At 38.9% G+C, this 22374-nt stretch overlaps 1 protein-coding gene across 1 annotated transcript in view; it reads right to left on the bottom strand.

The window, feature by feature from the left end:
• PGM5 (phosphoglucomutase 5) overlaps positions 1–22374 on the bottom strand; it is a 190231-nt gene that overhangs the window by 61206 nt on the left and 106651 nt on the right. The window contains exon 7 of the mRNA XM_026001579.2: positions 14374–14489. Coding sequence (XP_025857364.1) covers positions 14374–14489 — 116 coding nt within the window. The remainder of the gene's footprint in view (positions 1–14373; positions 14490–22374) is intronic.

The following is a 22374-nucleotide window of genomic DNA, read 5'->3' as shown; positions in this document are numbered from 1 at the left end:
TGATGGATTGGTTTTGGGGCTTTGCTTTTTTTCATGTCTCAAATCGCTTACTTTCAGCTTTTAAAATCTTGCCCAAAAGCAAGTCTCATGGAAAAAAATCACTTTCCAATGCTTAAAAAATAAATGCTTTTAAAAAACAAATGCTCTAAAATTTTCACCAGGTGGAGAACAAATAATTCTGTATATAAGCAGGCCAGGATATGTATATCCAGTAACAGGCCAGCTGTCTGCTCAAAAATATAGGATGGCAGTAACTGACCAGTATAGCTCATCTTGTGCTGTGGCCAACATAGATCCCAATGACTAATACTATGTGGCAATAAATTGGATGATGATGATGATGGTGGTGGTGGTGGTGATGACAACAATGACAGTCTTTAACACAAATATACTGCAGGGCATTTGACTAATACCCTAACCATGGCAATACTCAATAAGCTCCATGAGGGAAAAGTGTCTGAAATTATTCATCATTCTCTCCTTGCCCTGGCTCATAGAAGGCATCCGATAAATATCCGCTGAATGAACAAATCAATGACTGAGTGAAACTCTAGTATGTAGCTTGATCTAATTCATCAGATTCACTTCTCACTAAAAGTAGCTAGCTAACTAGAAGCAACCTGGAAGGTTATATTGGGGAAAAAAAAAGTGACAGATCATCCGACTGAACACTCATGTTATAAATGAGGAAACTGAGGCCCAGAAAAGTTAAGCAATCTAAGGTGGCTCAACCACATATAGAGGGGGTCAAGGTTGGAGCTAGGTTTGTCAAGTCCTAGGGTTGTGCTGTTCACATGACACCATTCTCCCAAGTTCCTCGGTATTCATCCCATTCCCATCTAAAAGAATAACCTCAGGGGAGTAAATGATCCCTCTGCCTGTCTTCAAACAGGGGTACCAGGGTCTGTGGAACCAGTGAGATTGGGCTTGAATCCTGAGTTTGTTACCTTGATCATTGGCTTGATCTTCTTCCCTAAGCCTCAGTAAGCTTTTCTGGAAAATGAAAGACCATTATGGTCCTTACTTCACTGTTGAGAAGTCTCCATGGAATAATATATAGGAGGCCCTAAGCACAGTATCTATCACTTAGGAGGTGCTCAATAAATCATACCTTCCAGCAATATTTCATTAACATGTGCCCCCAGGGCAATCAAGCCATTCATCTGGACAAGGTGAAAATGTAAACAATATGGTGGCCAGCCAGCTGACACAACTCCCTCACATGAGCACACCAGCACTGGAAGGTAAGGGACAATGGGACCTCCTAACTCATACATCCCACCTGTTTTTTTGTCACGGGCGCTGATGAAAACAACATGACTCCCTGAGAACTGCTCCTTGACAGGTCATAAGTTGAACCAGAAATCTCTCCAGTGGATTTAAGGTTGGCACCACATGGCTGAGGACCTGTCACTCCAGAGTCATTACACTTTGTTTCCGTGGGGTTACCTAGTAACTAGGAGATAGCAGTTGGGGAAGCCTCCAAACACAAGTCTAAGAATTGCATCTTAAATGCCAATGGATGGGCCCCCTTGTAAGAAGTCCTTTGTAGACCTTGTGGACAAAGAAACTTGGAGTCTGTCTGTGATCCTTCATCTGTGGCTAAGTACCAGGATTTCCCAGGATTCTCGGTCTCAAAGTGCCCTCGTTTAAGCATGGACACAGCCTCCGAGGCCCACTCTGCACACTCAGGCATCACATGCACCCTCTCTCACCACTTTTCAACAGCTTGGAGGATGAATTGAAGGGCCAGTGCAACTAAAACTGAGGAGGCCCCAAGAAAAGGATTTTATGTGCTGGAGACATTCTTCCCACTCCAGGTGGAGCTCTGTTTTTCCAGCACAGGGGTAAGATAGTTTGTGGAGGGCCCAGAAGGGAGTCTCAGTTTTCAGACTTTATGAGGAGGCTCTTGGGGATGCCAATCATGGTACCTCTGCACTCTGGCCTAGCCTAGATTGAATTGTACATGTGCACATAGCCTGTCTCAACTAGCTGGGCAGAGAAACTGCTCTCCCAGCACTGATAATGCTGTCACCACAGCCTTCTCACATCACATCTGCTACCCAGACAAATTTACACAAATTGGCCATGAATAGGAGAAAGAAATGTGATAGAACCTCAATAATCTGCAATTCACATGTCCATAGGCCTCTTTCTCTGCCCTAGAGAAGAGTCAAATGTAGAGTTAGTGATCATCTAGATAGGGAATTGGCTAAAGTTTTCCTTTATTTCATCTTTTTAAAAATATACAATATTTAGTAAAATCATTATATAAAAAAGGGACAGTTAAATCTATTCAATATTTGTTCAACAGCAGTCCTGTGAACCCAGTCTTGAGTTAGGAGGTACGTAGGTCACGTGTAAAATATAAACAAAGGAAAAAGCATGGTTGTGAAAAATGTTATAAATTATATAACTAGTAGGGGAAATAAAATGTCCTTTCATAAAGCAACTGGAGAATAAGTCAATAATATAAAACATAAGACTATACAGCAGAGAATGCCTATGTTGAAGGCTGTACGAATTCAGTACACACAAAAGATCCCTAAAGCTAGAACCTGGCCCACTATTGAACATGTGGCTCTTTACAGGTAATTGTCAGAAACCACACACACAGGAAATGAACAGGTAAATAAAACAAATTACAAATCCTTAACAGTACTTCAAATTTAAAATCTCATTAACACAGACTTTGGGAAGGAATCTTCCTAGAAGCACTTTGTTAGCTATTTTTAAAAGATTTTATCTATTTATTCATGAGAGATACACAGAGAGAGAGAGGCAGAGACATAGGCAGAGGGAGAAGCAGGCCTCCTGTGGGGTGCCTGATGCGAGACTGGATCCCAGGACCCCAGGATTGTGACCTGAGCCAAAGTCAGATGCTCAACCACTGAGCCACCCAGGCGCCCCAACTTTGTTAGCTATTAATTTGAGCTAATAACTGCATGATGACTGAAAATATTAAAACTTTAGTTTAAATTTTATGTAACTCTGATTTTACTATAATTCATAACATCCCTCCTCACTCCCTTCCAATTGGTCTATATTTGTGTGGGTGGGTTTGTCTTTATAAATCCTCCCAAATCCTGGGATAGAAATGTCCAGATCTCCATAAATATATCGACTCAAAAATGCCAAAAATATAACTACTGATAATGCAAAGAAGAAATAGCAAAATGGAAATTCTTTGTTTCTTCCTTATTACTTTCCTTCTATCCATCCACTTTCCATCCATCTTTCCAGCCTTCCTTCATTTCCTCTTCTACCTTAACTTACCCCCATTCTACCATCCCTCCCTCTATCCTTCCATCTATCCAGCAAATAGTTACTCAAGACCTGCCATATATCAAATAAATAGAGCTGAACAAAATAGTCATGGCCCTTGTCCTCAGGGCATTGATGATTTCTGCACAGCAAGCAGAAGGATCTAACCAATCTCAAAAATTTGAAATTTCTTGTGACATGGAATGCATGCATACACTTGGTCTCTCCCTTTTGTACTAGAGACTGGGCAGATGTAAAAATAGCCAGCTTCAAGAGTACCAGGCTGTGCTCCAAAGTTGACAGTGGAAAAAGTTGGTGTGACAATGATGGACAAGTCATGTTGGTGCCAGGAGACCTGGATTCAATTCCAAATCTTCAGAGAGAGGTGGACATATACAGAAGGTTTAGCAATGCCCTGGCACATACTAAGTGCTCATTCAAAGAGATTATTATTGTGAAAAACTCAGCAGAGAGTACTTTCTTGTCATGTTGCTTGAATTTATTCAACACATTTGTATGGCTATTAACATGAGCTTTTTAAGAATACGTGATAAAAGTAATAGTAATACTCAAGGTGATGGTCAAGCTTAGAGTTCATCCAGGCTTTCACAAACCCACCAATTCTTCAGTGTTGCCTGTAAAGGAAGACTCTTTGGGCTGTGACAATTCATACAGTCCCAAAATGGTATGACTTAGAAAACTGATGTCAATGATGGAAACCAGAAGAGCGTCATCCACCAATGTCAAACTGCCTCCCCCCACCCCAAAAAAAGGAACTTTAACATTTTTGGTTTATAGATCTAAGGTTTAGCTGTTTCATATATCCTCTTTTGTGTATGGGAACAAGTCCAGATCCCTTCAAATTTGGAACCTTAGAAAAGTAGCCAGAATGCCATTTAGATGACCAGTTTTCTTCTTTTTAGATCTGAGAATTTATAAAACCTTCTTTCTCTCTTTAAGGTAGTTTTCCAAGGCTCTTCCCAGGAAGTAGGTGAATACCTGGTCCTAGCACAAAAGATGATCTGGCTTCTTAAGTGATTTTGGTTCTTTGACAGAACCATAAATACAGGTTTCCTATTGTTCAGGACCTGAACCTTTCCTAGGAGAGAAGTCTGAACTCTGATCCTATAATTGGCTTATTAACTTGGAAAGTTCTAGGAGCTAAAGAAGCTGGCAAGGGAAACTTCCACTCAGGATATATCTTGCCTGTCTTGGAAAAAAAGCTTGACATTTTTAAGCCCGAGTCAGATCCATATTTTCAAGCTTTCTTGGCACTCAACAATGCATTCCTAGTTGGTACACAGCTTCATGCCCCAGGGACGCGGGAAAAGGCCTCCACTCAAGAAAGCTTGGGTACATTTTAGGAGCACTTCCCCAGTTTCAGATCTAAAACCTTTCCATCTGTCCTTTCCACTTTCTCTTCCCTTAGTGAGCTCACTTGCCTCTGAAAATCATATTTCAAGGTAGATAGGGAGCTCCTATAATCAGCTGACTTTTACAGATTGGAACTGGGGGTCACAGAGGTCATGAGGCTTGACCTTGAAGCTGGCAGTTAAGAATTTTGAACGTACTCATCAGCCTCATGTTTCTGGGCCTCTGGACTTCCCATACCATATCCCATGGCACCTCAAGGATACTCTCTTTACCACTTTCTTTTTTTTTTATTTCTTAAAGATTTTATCTATTTATTCATGAGAGACACACAGAGAGAGGCAGAGACACAGGCAGATGGAGAAGAAGGCTCCCTGCAGGGAGCCCAATGTGGGACTTGATCCCAGGACCCCAGGATCACACCCTGAGCCAAAGGCAGACACTCAACCACTGAGCCACCCAGGTGCCCCTCTCTACCACTCTCAATGAAAAAAACAAAAAAAACAAAAACAAACCTGGTTTTCACCAGAGCAATATTTCCTACTTCTGAATGCACATCAAAATCACACAGGGGGACCCTGGGTAGCACAGTTGGTTGAGTGTCTGAATCTTGGTTTTGGCTTGAGTTGTGATCTGAGTCATGAGATCAAGCCCTGCATGGGGCTCCAAGCTCAGTGAGGAGTCTGCTAAAGTTTCTCTCTCCCTCTCCCTCTGTCCCTTTTTGTGCTTGCTCACACTTTCTCTCTCAAATAAATAAATAAATAAATAAATAAATAAATAAATCTTTTTTTAAAAAAAATCACACAATACTTATATAAAATGCAGATTTTTCAGGCTGGGCCCTTCCAGAGATTCCAAGTAAGGATAGGATAGAAAACATGTATATTTTTAGCAAGTTTCCCAGGCGATTCTGACACACCAGCTCAGCGCTACTCAGGAACTGGCACTAAAGACCAGAATAAGAGCAGAATGAAGCTATTTTTCTCCTTGCAAGACTCAGTGGTCCAGCTTTGCTTGCCTTCTAATAGTCCCTTACTATTGAGTGTCTGAAAGATGGAGTTAATCACTTCTTTCATCGGAAAAGACTGATGATGAAAGATGGAGTTAATCACTTCTTTCATCGGAAAAGACTGATGATCAGCACACAGTGTAAGGCAGGAGACCAGTCTTTAAGTTCAATGGTAAGGTAATTCAAGTGGGGACCTTTGCTAAGCCCTGAGGCCCTGTGTGAGTCACTCAACTACTTCTTGGGCTCAGGAGCTTCATTTGTCAAATCAGGCTAATAAAGCAAATGTTACCTGAACCTGAAGAACAGTGAAAGACATTACCTGGTACTCCTTTAAAGGAAAATGATAAACAAGTAAAAATGGTGAGACTTTTAAAATTCCCTCCTAGGCCAACCTACAAGTTGCCATTAGCATCATTGTCTGAGAGCAAAGTTTGCTGAAAGGTATCTGCAAGCAGATCTCCCTCCAGTGCAGACCATGGTCCCCTAGGTCCCTGTGAATCATGTACCCATGTCGAAGCTAGACAGGTGAAGGGCTTCACAAACTGTCCCCTGCTCACTTATATCTCTGGCACTTCTTGATAATCCCTCCTCTAACCTACCCTATATGTTAGTAAACTTTGGCCCATGGACCAAATTTGGACTTAGGTTTATTTTTGTAAATAAATTTTTATTGAGGGACTCCTGGGTGGCTCCGTGGTTAAGCATCTGCCTTTGGCTCAGATCATAATCCCAGGGTTCTGGGATTGAGTACCGCATCAGGCTCCCATCTGGGAGCCTGCTCCTCCCTATGCCCATGTCTCTGCCTCTCTCTGTGTGTGTCTCTCATATATCAATCAATCAAACAATCAATATTTTTAAAAATAAAAATAAATTTTTATTCAAACACTGCCATTCTCATTCAGACATATTATCTATGGCTGCATTTGTGCTACAGTGGCAGAGCTGAGTCTGAAAGAGACAGTACGTATTCTCTTGGTCTGCAAAACCCAAAGTATTTATTATCCAACCCTTTACAGAAAAAGTTTGCTCACCTCTGTCTGCTTTTTCAGACATTTTTGGCCATCACCCACAATAAACACACTTGACAATGAGACCTAGTACACACATAGATACTTGTGTGTGCATTTATATATACATATTTCTCAGAATAACATTACTAAACACAATACATTCTAAGAGGTTTCTGGTCTAATCAATTTGTTTTTCCAAAGTTGCTCATGACATTTAATTAATCTCATGACCCCAGAGGAGTCTTGATTTAGAAAATACTGCTTTAGACAAACTGAACAACTGGCTACTTGCAACACATGTCCCCTGCTCTCCAACCTCTATTTCTTTCTTGGCATTGTTCCCTCCATCTGGCATGGTCCAGTCCTTTCATCTCTAAGTATACAAATCCTTCCCATTCTCTAAGAACCAGCCCAATTTCCATCCCTTTCCTGAAATCTGCTTTGAACCGCCAGTCCCAAAGCATTTTTCTCATCTCTCACAGCATTTTTTTCTATTCCTCTACTATAGAAACTTAAGGTTTCTGTGTCATAAAACAGTCATCTATGCATCTTTCTAATGATGTATCCAAAGATCTTGAGTTCCTTAAGAGTACATCATAGCATTTTGTATTCTAAGTAACATGCAGTATAATATCCTGTACTCTGTAAATACTGAATAAGTGTTTATTAAATTGAAGTAAGCAAATATTTGTTACTAATGGTATAATATGGTTTATGCATGTAATATTTTATCCTGCAATGTTAAAGCCTATAAATATATGATATATTGTAATGCTCAATAAATGCTTCTAAAGACAAAGAGAGAGGGAGGGATAACCTGAGCTCACCACTTTCCATTCCACTTGCTAGATCTGGTTATTTTAATAACCAGAAGAAGAATTACTATAAATAAATATAATCCATGATTTTTTGAGTCACAGTCACTGGTTTAGACATGTAGAATACCAAAAAGGCAAGAGCCTGTTGTATGTGTTAGGGCCTCAACAGGAAGAAGGTATCACACTGGACTGACTCTGGACTAACCTTAGCACAACTACCAGCCATACATTCTGAATCTAAACAGTAGCACTTGAGAGAGCTTGATATGGTCACTCCTTTCCCAAGGAAACAAAAATACACACCACCTACCCACTAGAGTGGGTAAGGAAGAAAATTCTCCAGAACGAAATTTCTTCAGGAATCCTGAAATATCTCGAAATGCTATCTTATAACCAGTTAAAGTGGTTTTACTATATTCTGTTTAAGCATAGCCAAACAGGACTTATTTTCAGGAATTCAAGGATGGTTTGATATCAGCAAATCAATCATATTTCATTACATTCATAATAAAAGAGAAAAAAAGACTACCATATCACTAGATTCTGAAAGGACACCTGAAAAATCCAGCAACTGTTTCTAACAAGGTTCCGAGTAAAATGAAAATAGGAAAAAAAATACATAGACCTGATAAAGATTTCACCAACATTAAAAAGCAATCACCAGGGCACCTGGTTAGCTCAGTCGGTTGAGTGTCTGACTCTTTCTCAATTTCTCTCAAGTCATGATCGCAGTGTCATGAGATCAAGCCCAGGATAGGGCTCCTCATTCAGCATGGAATCTGCTTGAGATTCCCTCTCCTTTTACCCCTCTCCCTCCCAAATGAATAAAATATTTTTAAAACTTTTTGAAAATCAATCACCAAAACAGACAGTAAAATATTAAGTCCATTTCCATTAAAATCATGAATTATCACAATTAGTGTTATACCTAATGCAATAAGAATATGACATAAAGGGTGTAAATATTAGAAAAGGAAACATAAAAAATCTTTTAGTCACAAATTATATGACCATTTACCTTTTAAAAATCACAAGAGATTATAATTTTTAGAAAAGAAAATGCTGTAATTAATACTAGAATGTGCTAAGGTGGTTGCAAAGAAGAGAAAAGGCATATTAATCAATAGCTTCTCCTTATGTAAGCACCAAAGATTTTAGAAAGAAAAATGGGAATATCAACATTAAAATCAAAGCTTTATAGGACATATGACACAATTTCCTTAGTTAATAAATTAGACAAAGAACATGTGAAAGGGAGATTTGCAGGTAAAAAGATACTTAGGAGACATCAACCAGTTATAGAGTAAAATCTTTTGGATCCCAAATGGAAAAAAACTATCAAGGAAGGAGTGAGAATAGGAGAAATTATTTAAAAATTACTCTTGGAATTCTACTTCTGCATTTCTCTTTGGGGTATGGAAATCTATAAGAGAATACCATTCCTTTCCCAGTAATAAGCAAAGGCCAGGAAACTTACAAAATCATAGCTTTTCTTGAACTCATTAGAAATATGAAGTCATAAGGCAATAAAGTAAGTATATTCCAAAAAGTGACAGGCCCCTTCAAGGAGAAACAGGACACAAAACCATCTCCCCTTCGGTAGATCAGAGAAAAAGAGGATGCTTCCATACAAGTAAAAAATAAGTTGCTTAAAAGTTTCAAAAATTGTTAAAGGCCAAGTATAGCTTATCATATTAGTCTAAAATTGCTTGGAGTCCTGAATATAAGGAACACATTTCCAAGTTATTTCCCACAAACCTTCACTGGATGCTTATAGAAAAGATCGGAAACAGAGAAGGAGACTTTCTGGTGCTGGCATGCAGGCAATGATCAGTTGCTGAAAGACAAGCATGAAGCCCTTCCAGCTCCCCAAATCCTTCTTTGATAGAAAACAAAAGGCTTAAAGTTTTGGACGTATGACTTGCAAACTTTCTCATCCTAAGAGTCCATGCAAAAATCCATTGCTAATGAAATAGGGATTGAAGTAAAAACCCTCTGCCCTTGGAAATAGCATAGGTAGCAAACACCAATACTAAGCAGATGTCTGCTGCCACTGGAGAAGGGTCAAGCACCTGACCATTGAGGTCTATCTTGTATCACAGACATGCAGTAACTTTGAAAGCTGCAGATGAAATAGACACACTGAAAAATCTCTTCTAGCACCCTTTGCTTTTGGCACACAGTAAAAATATACCACTTCTGGAAGAATTTGAACACTATGCTACACTAAAAATTATAATAAAAACTATAAAATCCAAGCCCGGTTCAACTCCTGACTACATTAATTTAACCTTGCACAGTAGTGGCCTAATAAAAGAGGTGTGCCCATTTCTGTGTATAAATATTGCTTACCCGAGTCTCTACTATTCTTATATACATACTGTCCAGCATTCAATGAAAAATCGTGAGATGCATAAAAAGCAAGAAAGAGTAAGCCACTGCTTTATCAAGAAATAAAACAATCCAGAGAACCAGAATCAGAGATAAACCAGATTTTAGAAATAACAGGGAGGGAGTTTGGAATAACTATGTTTGTTTGTTTGTTTGTTTGTTTGAATAACTATGTTTGAATGTTAAAATGATCCAATGGAAAAGATAAGCAACATATATAAACATATGGAGAGTTCTTTCACCAAGATAAAAACTATAGGAAGAGTTAAAGAGAAATGCTAGAAATAAAAAAGAATATCAGAGATGAAGAATTCCTTCATTAGGCTCACCAGAAGATTGAACACAGCTAAGGAAAGAATGATTTAAAGACAATGACAATAGACACTATCTAAACTGAAACACAAAAGAAAAAGGAAAACCAAACAAACAGAACGTGTAAAGAGCTCTGAGACAGCATATGGTCACAAATCAACTAACGTGTATAATCAAAACCCCAGAAGAAGAGAGAGACAATGGGGAAGGAGAAATATTTAAAAAGGTAATGGTTGAGAATTTTCTAAAATTAATGAAAGACAATAAGCAATATATCCAAGAATCCCTAAAACCCCAAGCAAGGTTAAAAAAAAAAACTAGATATATTACCATTAAACTGTTGAAAACAAAACATAAAAAGAAAATATTGAAGGCAGCCAGAGGTAGAGGTTGGGAAGAGTTTAAACATAGAGGAACAAGGACATGAACTGAAGCATCCTTCTTGGAAAATATGCAAGCCAGAAGACAATGAAATAACATCTTTAAAATACTGAAAAAAGAATAATTCTTAATATGTTAGGTGTGACAATGGTAATGTGGTATTATATATTTTTTTCTCAATAGCTCTTATACTTAATGATTCACACTAGGGCTTGTTTCACACACTAGGGAGGGACACTCACCTTGCAGATGAAGGTAAAGATAAAGTAAGACTGATCATGAGTTGATGAAGATTGAAACTAGGTGATAGGCCCATGGAAATTCAATATGATATAGTCTCTACTATCATAACATTTTTTTAAGGGGCACCTGTGTGGTTCAGTGGTTGAGTGTCTGTCTTCAACTCAGGGCATTATCCTGGGGTCCTGGGATCGAGTCCTGCATTGGGCTCCCTGCACAGAGCCTTCTTCTCCCTCTGCCTATGCCTCTGCCTCTCTCGTTGTATCTCTCATAAATAAATAAAATTTTAGAAGAAAAACATTTTTAATTGCCATAATAGATAATTTTGTAAAGAAATGGAAACTTTAAAATATTTTTTATTTGAGTACAGTTGACACACAATGTTACATTAGCTGCAGGTATACAACATAGTGATTCAACTTTTCTATACATAATGTAATGCTCACCACAAGTGTAGCTACTATCTGTCACCATATAACACTAGCACAATACCATTGACTATACTCCCTGTGCTGTGCCTTTCATTCCCATGACTTATTCATTCCATAACTAGAAACCTGGATCTCCTACTCCTCTTCACTTATTTTGCCTATCTCTCCCCCCACCCCCATTGGCAACCATCAGTTTTTTTCTTTGTATTTAAGAGCCGATTTTTGTTTGTCTCTTTTTTCTTTGTTCATTTTTTTGTTGTTGTTCCTTAAATTCCACATATGAGTGAAATCATACATTACTTGTTCTTCTCTACTGATCTATTTGACTTAGTGCTCTACCCTCTGGGTCCATCCATATTGCTGCAAATGGCGAGATCTCATTCTTACTGTGGCTGAGTAATATTCCACTGTGTATATATACCACATTTTCTTCTTTTTAATTTAAAAATTTTTTTTTATTGGAGTTCAATTTGCCAACATATAGGATAGCACCCAGTGCTCATCCCGCCAAGTGCTCCCCTCAGTGCCCATCACCCAGTGACCCCCACCCCCCACCCACCTCCCTTTCCACTACCCCTTCTTCATTTCCCAGAGTTAGGTGTCTCTCATGTTTTGTCACCCTCACTGATATTTTCACTCATTTTCTCTCATTTCCCCTTTATTCCCTTTCACTAATTCTTATATTCCCCAAATGAATGAGACCATATAATGTTTGTCCTTCTCCGATTGACTTATTTCACTCAGCATAATACCCTCCAGTTCCATCCACGTCGAAGCAAATGGTGGGTATTTGTCGTTTCTAATGGCTGAATAATATTCCATTGTATACATAGACCACATCTTCTTTACCCATTCATCTTTCGATGGACACCGAGGCTCCTTCCACAGTTTGGCTATTGTGGACATTGCTGCTAGAAACATCGGGGTGCAGGTGTCCTGGCGTTTCATTGCATCTGTATCTTTGGGGTAAATCCCCAGCAGTGCAACTGCTGGGTTGTAAGGCAGTTCTATTTTTAACTCTTTGAGGAACCTCCACACAGTTTTCCAGAGTGGCTGCACCAGTTCACATTCCCACCAACAGTGTAAGAGGGTTCCCCTTTCTCCACACCCTCTCCACACCTTTATTGAAGAGACTGTCCTTTGTCCAGTGGATAGTCTTTCCTGCTTTGTCGAATATTAGTTGACCATAAAGTTGAGGGTCCACTTCTGGATTCTCTATTCTGTTCCATTGATCTATGTGTCTGTTTTTGTGCCAGTACCATACTGTCTTGATGGCCACAACTTTGTAGTACAACCTGAAATCTGGCATTGTGATGTCCCTGGCTCTGGTTTTCTTTTTTAATATTCCCTTGTCTATTCAGGGTCTTTTCTGATTCCACACAAATCTTAAGATGATTTGTTCCAACTCTCTGAAGAAAATCCATGGTATTTTGATAGGGATTGCATTAAATGTGTAAATTTCCCTGGGTAGCATTGACATTTTCACAATATTAATTCTTACAGTCCATAAGCATGGAGTATTTTTCCATCTCTTTGTGTCTTCCTCTATTTCTTTCAGAAGTGTTCTGTAGTTTTTAGAGTATAGGTCCTTTACCTCTTTGGTTAGGTTTATTCCTAGGTATCTTATGCTTTTGGGTGCAATTGTAAATGGGATTGACTCCTTAATTTCTCTTTCTTCAGTCTCATTGTTAGTGTATAGAAATGCCACTGATTTCTGGGCATTGATTTTGTATCCTGCCACACTGCCGAATCGCTGTGTGAGTTCTAGCAATCTTGGGGTGGAGTCTTTTGGGTTTTCTATGTACAGTATCATGTCATCTGGGAAGAGGGAGAGTTTGACTTCTTCTTCGCCAGTTTGAATGCCTTTTATTTCTTTTTGCTGCCTGATTGCTAAGGCTAGGACTCTAAGGACCTCTAGTACTATGTTGAATAGCAGTGTATACCACATTTTCTTATCCATTCATCTATGGGTAGATGTTTGGGTGATTTTGCTTTTTGTCTATTCATTTGTTTTTTAGATTCTACATATGAATGAAATCATATTTATTTATGTTTCTCAGTCTGGCATTTCACTTGGCATAATGCTCTTTAATTCTGTCCATGTTGTTTCACATAGAATAATTTCATCCTTTTTATGGCTGTGTAATATTCCAACACACACACACACACACACACACACCTGACATCTTCCTTATCCATTCATCTGTCAATGGTCACTTAGTTGCTTCCATATCTTAGCTATTGTAAATAATGCTGCAATGAACATAGAGGTGCATATATCTTTTCAAATTAGCATTTTCATCTTCTTTGGGTAAATACCCACCATGGACAAAAATACACTTCAAATGGATTAAAGAACTGAAACCATAAAAATGCGACATTGGCTACAGCAACATTTTTCTAGATATGTCTCCTAATGCAAGGGAAACAAACACAAAAATAAGCTATTGAGGCTACAGAAAAATAAAAAGTGTTTGCACAGGAAAGGAAACCATGAACAAAATGAAAAAGGCAACCTACTGAATGGGAGAAGATATTTGCAAATAATATGTCTAATAAGGGGTTAATATCCAAAATATATAAAGAACTTACGCAACTCAACACCAAAAAACCCCCAAACAATCTGATTTTAAAATGGGCAGAGGACCTAAATAGACATTTTCCAAAGAAGTACAGATGGCCAACAGACACATGAAAGAATACTCAACATCACCAATCATCAGGGAAATGCAAATCAAAACCACAATGAGATACCACCTCACACCAGTCAGAATGACTAAAATCAACAACATTCAAAAAAAACAGGTATTGGTGAAGATGTGGAGAAAGGGGAACCCTTGTGCAATGTTGGTGGAAATGTAAACTGGTAGAGTCATTGTGGAAAATAGTGTAGAGGTTCAACAAAAAATTCAAAATAGAATTACCATATTATCCAAAACTGGAGTTTTTTTAAAAAAAAGAAAAAAATGGACATAAGAGATGAATGTATGATAGCACATATCCCACCAGGTTTCTCTGATTTTTTCTCTAATTATCTCTTCCTGTAGCCTTTGATTCACGGTGGGGTCATAGGCCTCCAAACTGGGGTCACTCAGTGCTGCAGCCACAGCCACCCTCTCCAGTGACATCACCCCAGCAAAACCTACCAGTGCCAAAACTCTCTTCTCCACACAGAGAGCATCGTCCCGAGTCCATCAGATTTGAGAAAAATCTCCATCCCGCTGGGGTCTCATATACAGGGACCTTCATTGATTTGGCCACTCTGAAAAATTAAATTCAAAGCAACAGTCAACTCATGTATCTCTTTTCCTTTCTTTTATCAGCACAAAAGGAAATCTTTAGAACTTAATAACTCCATAACTAGATTTCAGAACATTCTGGACAGTGTTGACATTTTTCAGGATGTTAAGCCATAGGCAGAAAATGGTATATAGTCTATTCCAGTGGTTCTTAGTTTTGCTCTTCCCATAATATAGAAAATATTAAGTTAATGTATAGGATATTCTCAGATATCTGTTTCCTTTCTATTAATGTTCCTTTATCTTCAGGGTAAGATCCTACTTTGGGATCTCAGAATCTTTTTTTAAAAGATTTTATTTATTTATTCATGAGAGACACAGAGAGAGAGAGAGAGAGAGAGAGAGAGAGAGAGAGGCAGAGACACAGGCAGAGGGAGAAGCAGGCCCCATGCAGGGAGCCTGACGCAGGACTTGATCCCGGGACTCCAGGATCACTCCCTGGGCCAAGGGCAGGTGCTAAACCACTGAGACACCCAGAGATCCCCTCTCAGAATCTAAATTAAGAGGGAGTTTGGGTACAAACACTTTGGAATATTGTTTGACAATATCTATTAAAGATGAATATGCACATATCTCATGAATCAGCAATTCACCTCCTAGAAATTACTATTAACATGTAGTAGACACTGTGGTGTACATCTCTGCTTCACTGTCCACACACACACACACACACACACACACACAGTAGGACTTTTAGGATTGGAATACTCATTCTACCAGTTCCTAGAAATGTTGATGGCTAACAGTTCACAGATGTGGCCTGCACTCTCTGCCAAAGAGAGATGTCACACTCAAAATCATGCTTTCTTTCCTGGGTCAATCCACATCCAATGACTGGTAAATGAAGGATGTATAAAGGTCTAGCTTCCTTGCCCCTATTTGGCACAACTCTGTGGGACCATTTCAGCTCTAGATCTCCCTACAGGTTGGCTGAGTCCTTTGCTGTGACTGTACTGCAGTTCAATTTCTCTCTCTGTGTCCAATTCCTCCTTTGCTTCCATATAGGTGCTGATCTTGAGGACAACTTTGGCCTTGATGGCAAGGAAGGAACAAATTTCTTGCAAACAAAATCTCTCTGGGGGCTGATACCTGGGAACCCAGTGTGTGACATTACTCAAAAGAGAATGTACACAAGATTTTACAAAAATGATCATAGCATCACAATTCATAAGAACTGAACAAACCAAACATCCACTGAGTAGATAGGACAGATGATTTGTGATATACAATGCACTCTCATAAATTTCATTGAACAAACTATTGCTACATGCAACAACTTGGATGAATCTCACAAACATTATAGCAAGTAAAAGAAAGTGGGAACAAGAAAATATACACTGTAGGGGCACCTGGATGGTTCAGCTGGTTAAACATCTGCCTTTGGCTCAGGTCATGATCCCAGAGTCCTGGGACAGAGCCCCACATCGGGCTCCCTGCTCAGTGGGGAGTCTGCTTCTCCCTCTCCATCTGCCTCTCCCCCACTCATGCTTTCTCTTTCTCTCTCTCTCTCTCAAATAAATAAATAAAATCTTAACGAAAATAAATACTGCATTGTGCCACTGAGATAAACTTCAGGAACAGCTAAAACTAATCAGTGCTGTCTCCTTTCAGGCTCAGAGGATCAGAGAGGTCAAGTGTTCTGTTTACGGTTTCACAGAGGTAAGAGGCAAAGCTAGAATTTGGATACAAATCTGCTTAATTGCTGCTCATGTTCCACTCCACTATACCATGTTGTCTCCCCAAACGTTGTAAGAGGTATGTAGATCTCAGGGAGTATGTTGGGGAACAATCTAGTATTGTACCATTGACCTAAAGAGCTTCTTCTTCTCTACATGCAAGCAGCCAAAACACAAAACACCAAATGCCTGCCACCAGCAAAATTTAGTTTTTCCAAGGCTGTAAGTGCAGATGATAGCCAGGGAGAGGAACCAATGAGGGTATCTTGGTGAAGAAGAGGAAAAAAGGTATACAGAGGACAAAGGACACAATGAAATAATGATTTCTTTAGGTTTGCTTTGTGGCCAGCTAGAGAAAAAAAAATACCAAGAAACTCTTGCCACAGGAAAGTGAATACCTTCCTTTCCATAATATCCAAATATAGCCAATGTGTTCAGGACTTTGAAAAATTATATACTAAATCTCTTTCAAGTTTGATTTGAAAAGAAGCACTTTTTAGATATTCGGATATTATATCAAAGGCTTTGTTGTTGTCGTTGTTTAATGGTCTAAGAAATATATGCAATCATACTTATATCCTGGTAGGAACAATGAAAGAAATCCTTCCCAAATTTTAGATCAAAGGTACATTTTCATAGCCATCAATTTTATAGTCAGAAGCTGAGGGAAAGAGGATTAATTCACAGAGAAACTTCCAGAGTCAGCAGATAGTGAAGCCTAGGTCAAAACTAATTTAGCAAATATGAATGCATATTATTAGAATGTGCAACATGGAGCAGATGTAAGGGTAAGAAAAAGGGTAGAGAGTGTGGGGACACATATTTTCTGGCTAAAACATTCTTGTAGGTTCAAAGCCAAGTTGGCAGATCTGAAGGGAGGGGAAAGGATTTCCCTTGCTCCCACCCTTCTCCATTAATCACTGTCAGGAGGTCACTGGGCTGAGGGTTGAGGCTGGATTTTAAAGGACCGGATACTTCTATAACTATAAGCCATAGTTGCAGCTACACAAGCTAAGAAAACAATGTGGGTAATTAAGTTCCGGGATCCTGAGCATGAGTCCATTGTGCCCTAGAGTCAGAAAGGAATTCCCCTCCCTCCTCCCTCTACTGAACTTGGGATCCATCCCAAACACAGCACTCAGCAGATACCATGCTCTAGACTGGTTTTTGGCAGGAGATCCCCTGGAGAGTTTCTGAAAGCTTAAAATGAAGCTGCTCATGCTGAGGGTCTTCACCTCTCTTAACCACTGCCACCATGTGCTGGAGACAAACAAGAACTCACTTTCTAGGGAAGACTAGAGTATAAAGAAAAAGAAAGAAAACAAGTCTCAACAACCATTTCCAGCAAGTGGGGGGTTGAGATCTGGAGTTAAAAAAAAAAAAGAACAGGGATGCCTGGATAGTAACCTCATTAAGTCTCCAAATTTTGGTTTCAGCTTAGGTGTCAGGGTCTGCATACAGCATGGAGTCTGCTTAAGACTCTCCCTTGGCCCCTCTCCTTATGTGCACATGCACATGCACACTCTCTCACACACATAAACAAATCTTTAAAAAAGAAACAAAAAAACCCCATGGTGGATGTAAGCTTCTCAGTTTGATTTTTAAAACCTCTAAAAATGAGCTTCAGGTTGGAAACAGCCTCAACCTATCTTTCCAACAATTTCTCTCATGAAAGTCACTATAGTTCCTAATAACTGGACCATCTCTTATTTTCCAAATTTGCTCTTTCATTTTTGCTGTTGTTGACTGCTCCTGAGTCCTTCTTCATGCTTTTCATTTTACCTGGATTAATCCTTTCCAATCTCTGTCAAAATACTTCATGTTGTTTCAAGACCTTTCTTTCTTTCTTTCTTTCTTTCTTTCTTTCTTTCTTTCTCTCTCTCTCTCTCTCTCTCTCTCTCTCTTTCTTTCTTTCTTTCTCTTAGATTTTATTTATTTATTTGAGAGAGAGAGAGACTGTGTGTGTGTGTGTGTGTGTGTGTATGAGAGAGAGAGAGAGAAAGAGCCTACAAGCACGGGGAGGGGCAGAGGAAGAGGGAGAAGCAGGCTCCCTGGGGAGCATGGAGCCTGACATGGGGCTCAATCCCAGGACCCTGGGATCATGACCTGAGCCAAAGACAGATGCTTAACCGACTGAGCCACCCAGGAGCCCTGTTTAGACCTATCTCAAATGCCCTGCCACCATGAAGCCTGTGGCAAAGGCTTGCTAGGTGACCGACAAATCCATCTCTTCTCCTGGACACATGGTGGACTACACTTCCCACCCTCCCTCCCAGTCAGCTATGGCCACATGGTGGAGTTCCAGCCAGTGGAACTTGAGTGGAAATGACATATACCCTTTTTAGATCTGGCTATGAAAACTTCCCATCCCCCATGTTCTTTCTTCTTCTGCCAGCTTCAAGTGGACAAGCCCAGCAAACCTGGAAGCTATACACTGAAGACAGCAGACTCACAATGTGGAAGAATCTAGGTCTCTAAATTGCCAGTTGGAGCAGAATCAACCATCAATCAGGAACACCTATTTTTAACTTTTGATGACTGAGAATATTGTATTGTAGTAGCAGCTCTATTTTCTTAATCAATATGACCCTTCCTCATTATTACAATCAAACCAAAGTAACCCTTCCTGCTATTATGTTTCCTTTCACTTAGCATAGGTCTTTATGTTCATGTTGTCATTGATGTTGTCACATCCTTAACACTTTTCTTCTACACACAGATGCACACTACCATCACTACCAATGTATTAGACGTTCTTTGATGCAGAAATTAAATCTTATATACTTTTATAGCTCTTCAGTGTTTAAAATAATATAACAGCTTATCAGATCTGCCCTTAATAAATTATGTATGATTTAGGTTAACTAATACCTATTATTTATTTATTTATTTATTTATTTATTTATTTATTTATTTATTTATTTTTTAATACCTATTATTTAATGGCTGTTATTGGATAGCAGGGAGTAAAGTATCTCTATTTTATGGTCTTTTTATCTTGTAGTTTCCTAAAAATAAAAATATAAGAAATGTCATTTCTGCATGTTTTATTTATTTTAAAAGATTGATTATTTATTTATTTATTTATTTATTTCAGAGAGAGAGAGTGTGAGAAGGGGAAGGGGCAGAGAGAGAGGGAGAGAGAATTCCAAGCAGACTCTGTGCTGAGTGCAGAGCCCCACGTGAGGCTCAATCTCATAACCCTGAGATCATGACCTAAACCAAAATCAAGAGTCAGAGGCTCACCAACTGAGCCACTCTAGGTGCCCCACTGCATGTTTTATTTAAATTAATCATTTTAAGAAAGAGAATTTCACAAGATATTAATTAGTAGGGTTACCAAGATGAGACAAAGGCATTTCTTAGAAATAAAGATCTCATATAATTAAGGCAATGACTGACTGAAAACCAGGATCAGGAGAATATCTTTTTCTATTTCATCTGGTCATCACCCTACCCACATATGATCAAACAAGATAACAGATACAAAAGCATCCTAACAGGGCCCTACAAGCTCACCAAATTAAGTGGTGCTGACATATCCATCTTTGTGTCTCCAGCACAGTGCATGGCCAGAGTAGTTATTCAAATATCTATTAACTCAATTATACAGTATTACATCATTATGTGTGATATACTCTACTGGAATATCAATGATTAATGACTCCCTTTTAGCACGTGAGAGAACAGCCAAATAAACAATGATTGATTATATCAAGCATATGAAGCATATTCAGCTGCTCTTAGAATTCTACTTCAAGAAAGCTACAGTAGACTTAAAGAGAACAAGATCCAGATTCCTCTTCCTTCGATTTCCCTTCAAATGTTCACTTTCTTGAGAGCCTAGTAGGGCTCATGATCCTATTTTCTACACTCTGAATTCTCAGCTCCCTTTTTAAAAGCCCCCAACAGCATGGAGTAGAAGATATTTGCCTTCCATATATCCAACAAAAGGCTTATATGCAATTTACATTTTATTTAATTTTATTATTTTTATTTTTTAAAGATTTTATTTATTTATTCACAAGAGACACAGAAAGAGGCAGAGACATAGACAGAGGGAAGAGAAGCAGGCTTCATGCAGGGAGCCCGATGTGGGACTTGATCCCTTGACTCCAGGATCAGGCCCTGAGCCAAAGGCAGATGTTCAGTCACTCTGCCACCTAGGTGTCCCTGCAGTTTACATTTTAAAACTCTAAACCACAATGAGATACCACCTCACACCAGTGAGAATGGGGAAAATTAACAAGGCAGGAAACCACAATTGTTGGAGAGGATGTGGAGAAAGGGGAACCCTCTTACACTGTTGGTGGGAATGTGAACTGGTGCAGCCACTCTGGAAAACTGTGTGGAGGTTCCTCAAAGAGTTAAAAATAGATCTGCCCTACGACCCAGCAATTGCACTTCTGGGGATTTACCCCAAAGATACAGATGCAATGAAACGCCGGGACACCTGCACCCCGATGTTTCTAGCAGCAATGTCCACAATAGCCAAACTGTGGAAGGAGCCTCGGTGTCCATCGAAAGATGAATGGATAAAGAAGATGTGGTCTATGTATACAATGGAATATTACTCAGCCATTAGAAACGACAAATACCCACCATTTGCTTCGACGTGGATGGAACTGGAGGGTATTATGCTGAGTGAAATAAGTCAATCGGAGAAGGACAAACATTATATGGTCTCATTCATTTAGGGAATATAAAAATTAGTGAAAGGGAATAAAGGGGAGAGGAGAAAAAAATAAGTGGGAAATATCAGAAGGGGAGACAGAACATGAAAGACTCCTAACTCTGGGAAACGAACTAGGGGTGGTGGAAGGGGAGGTGGGCGGAGGGTGGGGGTGGCTGGGTGATGGGCACTGAGGTGGGCACTTGATGGGATGAGCACTGGGTGTTATTCTACATGTTGACAAATTGAACACCAATAAAAAATAAATTTATTTAAAAAAAACTCTTATACATCAGTTAAAAAGGCAGATAACCTTTTTAAAAGTCTTGAGCAAAAATTTTGAACAAGCACTTTATAAAAAAGGATATCCAATTGACCAATTAGCATATGAAAGGATGTTCAGGATCAGTAGAGATGTTTAACTGCAAATTAAAACCACAATGAGATAATACTACACACCCATAAGATTAGCTGAAAAGAGTGGTATTGCCAAGTGCTGGTGAAGATAGGGAATTCATGTATTGCTAAAGGAATGCAAATCAGTACTGACAATGGTGTATTTATGTGACATATTTCCACAAAACAGAAGCATAGAAAAGAGAAAATGAACAAACTACCGCTACACAGAAAAATATGAATGCATCACATAAATATAACATTGAGTTTAAAAAGTCTGCATAGATGAATATATACTGTATGATTCAATTTTACATGTAGTTCAAAACAGACACAACTAACCATTGACATTGGTCTAGGCAATTATTTTTTTAATATAACACTAAAAGTACAGGCAACAAAACCCAAAATAAACAAGTGGGACTACATAAACCAAAGAGTTACTCCATAGCAAAGGAAACTACCAACAAAATGAAAAGACAACCTCAGAACAGGAGAAAATATTCACACACCCTATATCCAATGAAGGGTTAATATTCAAAATACATAAGGAACTCTTACAACTCAACAACCAGAAAACAAACAATCCAGTAAAAAAAAAATATGTGAAGGATCTAGACATTTTTCTGAAGAACACATACAAATAGCCAACAGATATACTGAAAGATACTCAATATTACTAATTATCTGGGAAATGCGAATGAAAACCACAATGAGATATCACCTCACATCTGTTAGAATGGCTATTATTAAAAAGACAATAGATAAGAGCTGGCAAGGAGGTAGAGAGAAGGGAATCCTTGTGTACTGTTGATGGGAATGTATATTGGTACAACTCCCATGGAAAATAGTATGAAAGTTCCTCAAAAAATTAAAAAATAGTTAACTACCATATGATCTATCAATCTGACTTCTGGGTATATACCCAAAGGCAATGAAAATAGGATCTCAAAAAGATATCTGCACGTCCATGTTCATTACACGATTGTTTACAACAGTCAAAATATGGAAACAACCTACATGCCTGTCAATGGATAAACGGATAAAGAAGATGCAGTATATATGAATATGTATATATACAATGAATATTATTCGGCCATAAAT

Source organism: Vulpes vulpes, chromosome 1, assembly GCF_048418805.1.
Source record: "Vulpes vulpes isolate BD-2025 chromosome 1, VulVul3, whole genome shotgun sequence".
In the NCBI taxonomy this organism is placed as follows: Eukaryota; Metazoa; Chordata; class Mammalia; order Carnivora; family Canidae; genus Vulpes; species Vulpes vulpes.
This window is presented reverse-complemented; position numbering and strand designations above follow the sequence as displayed.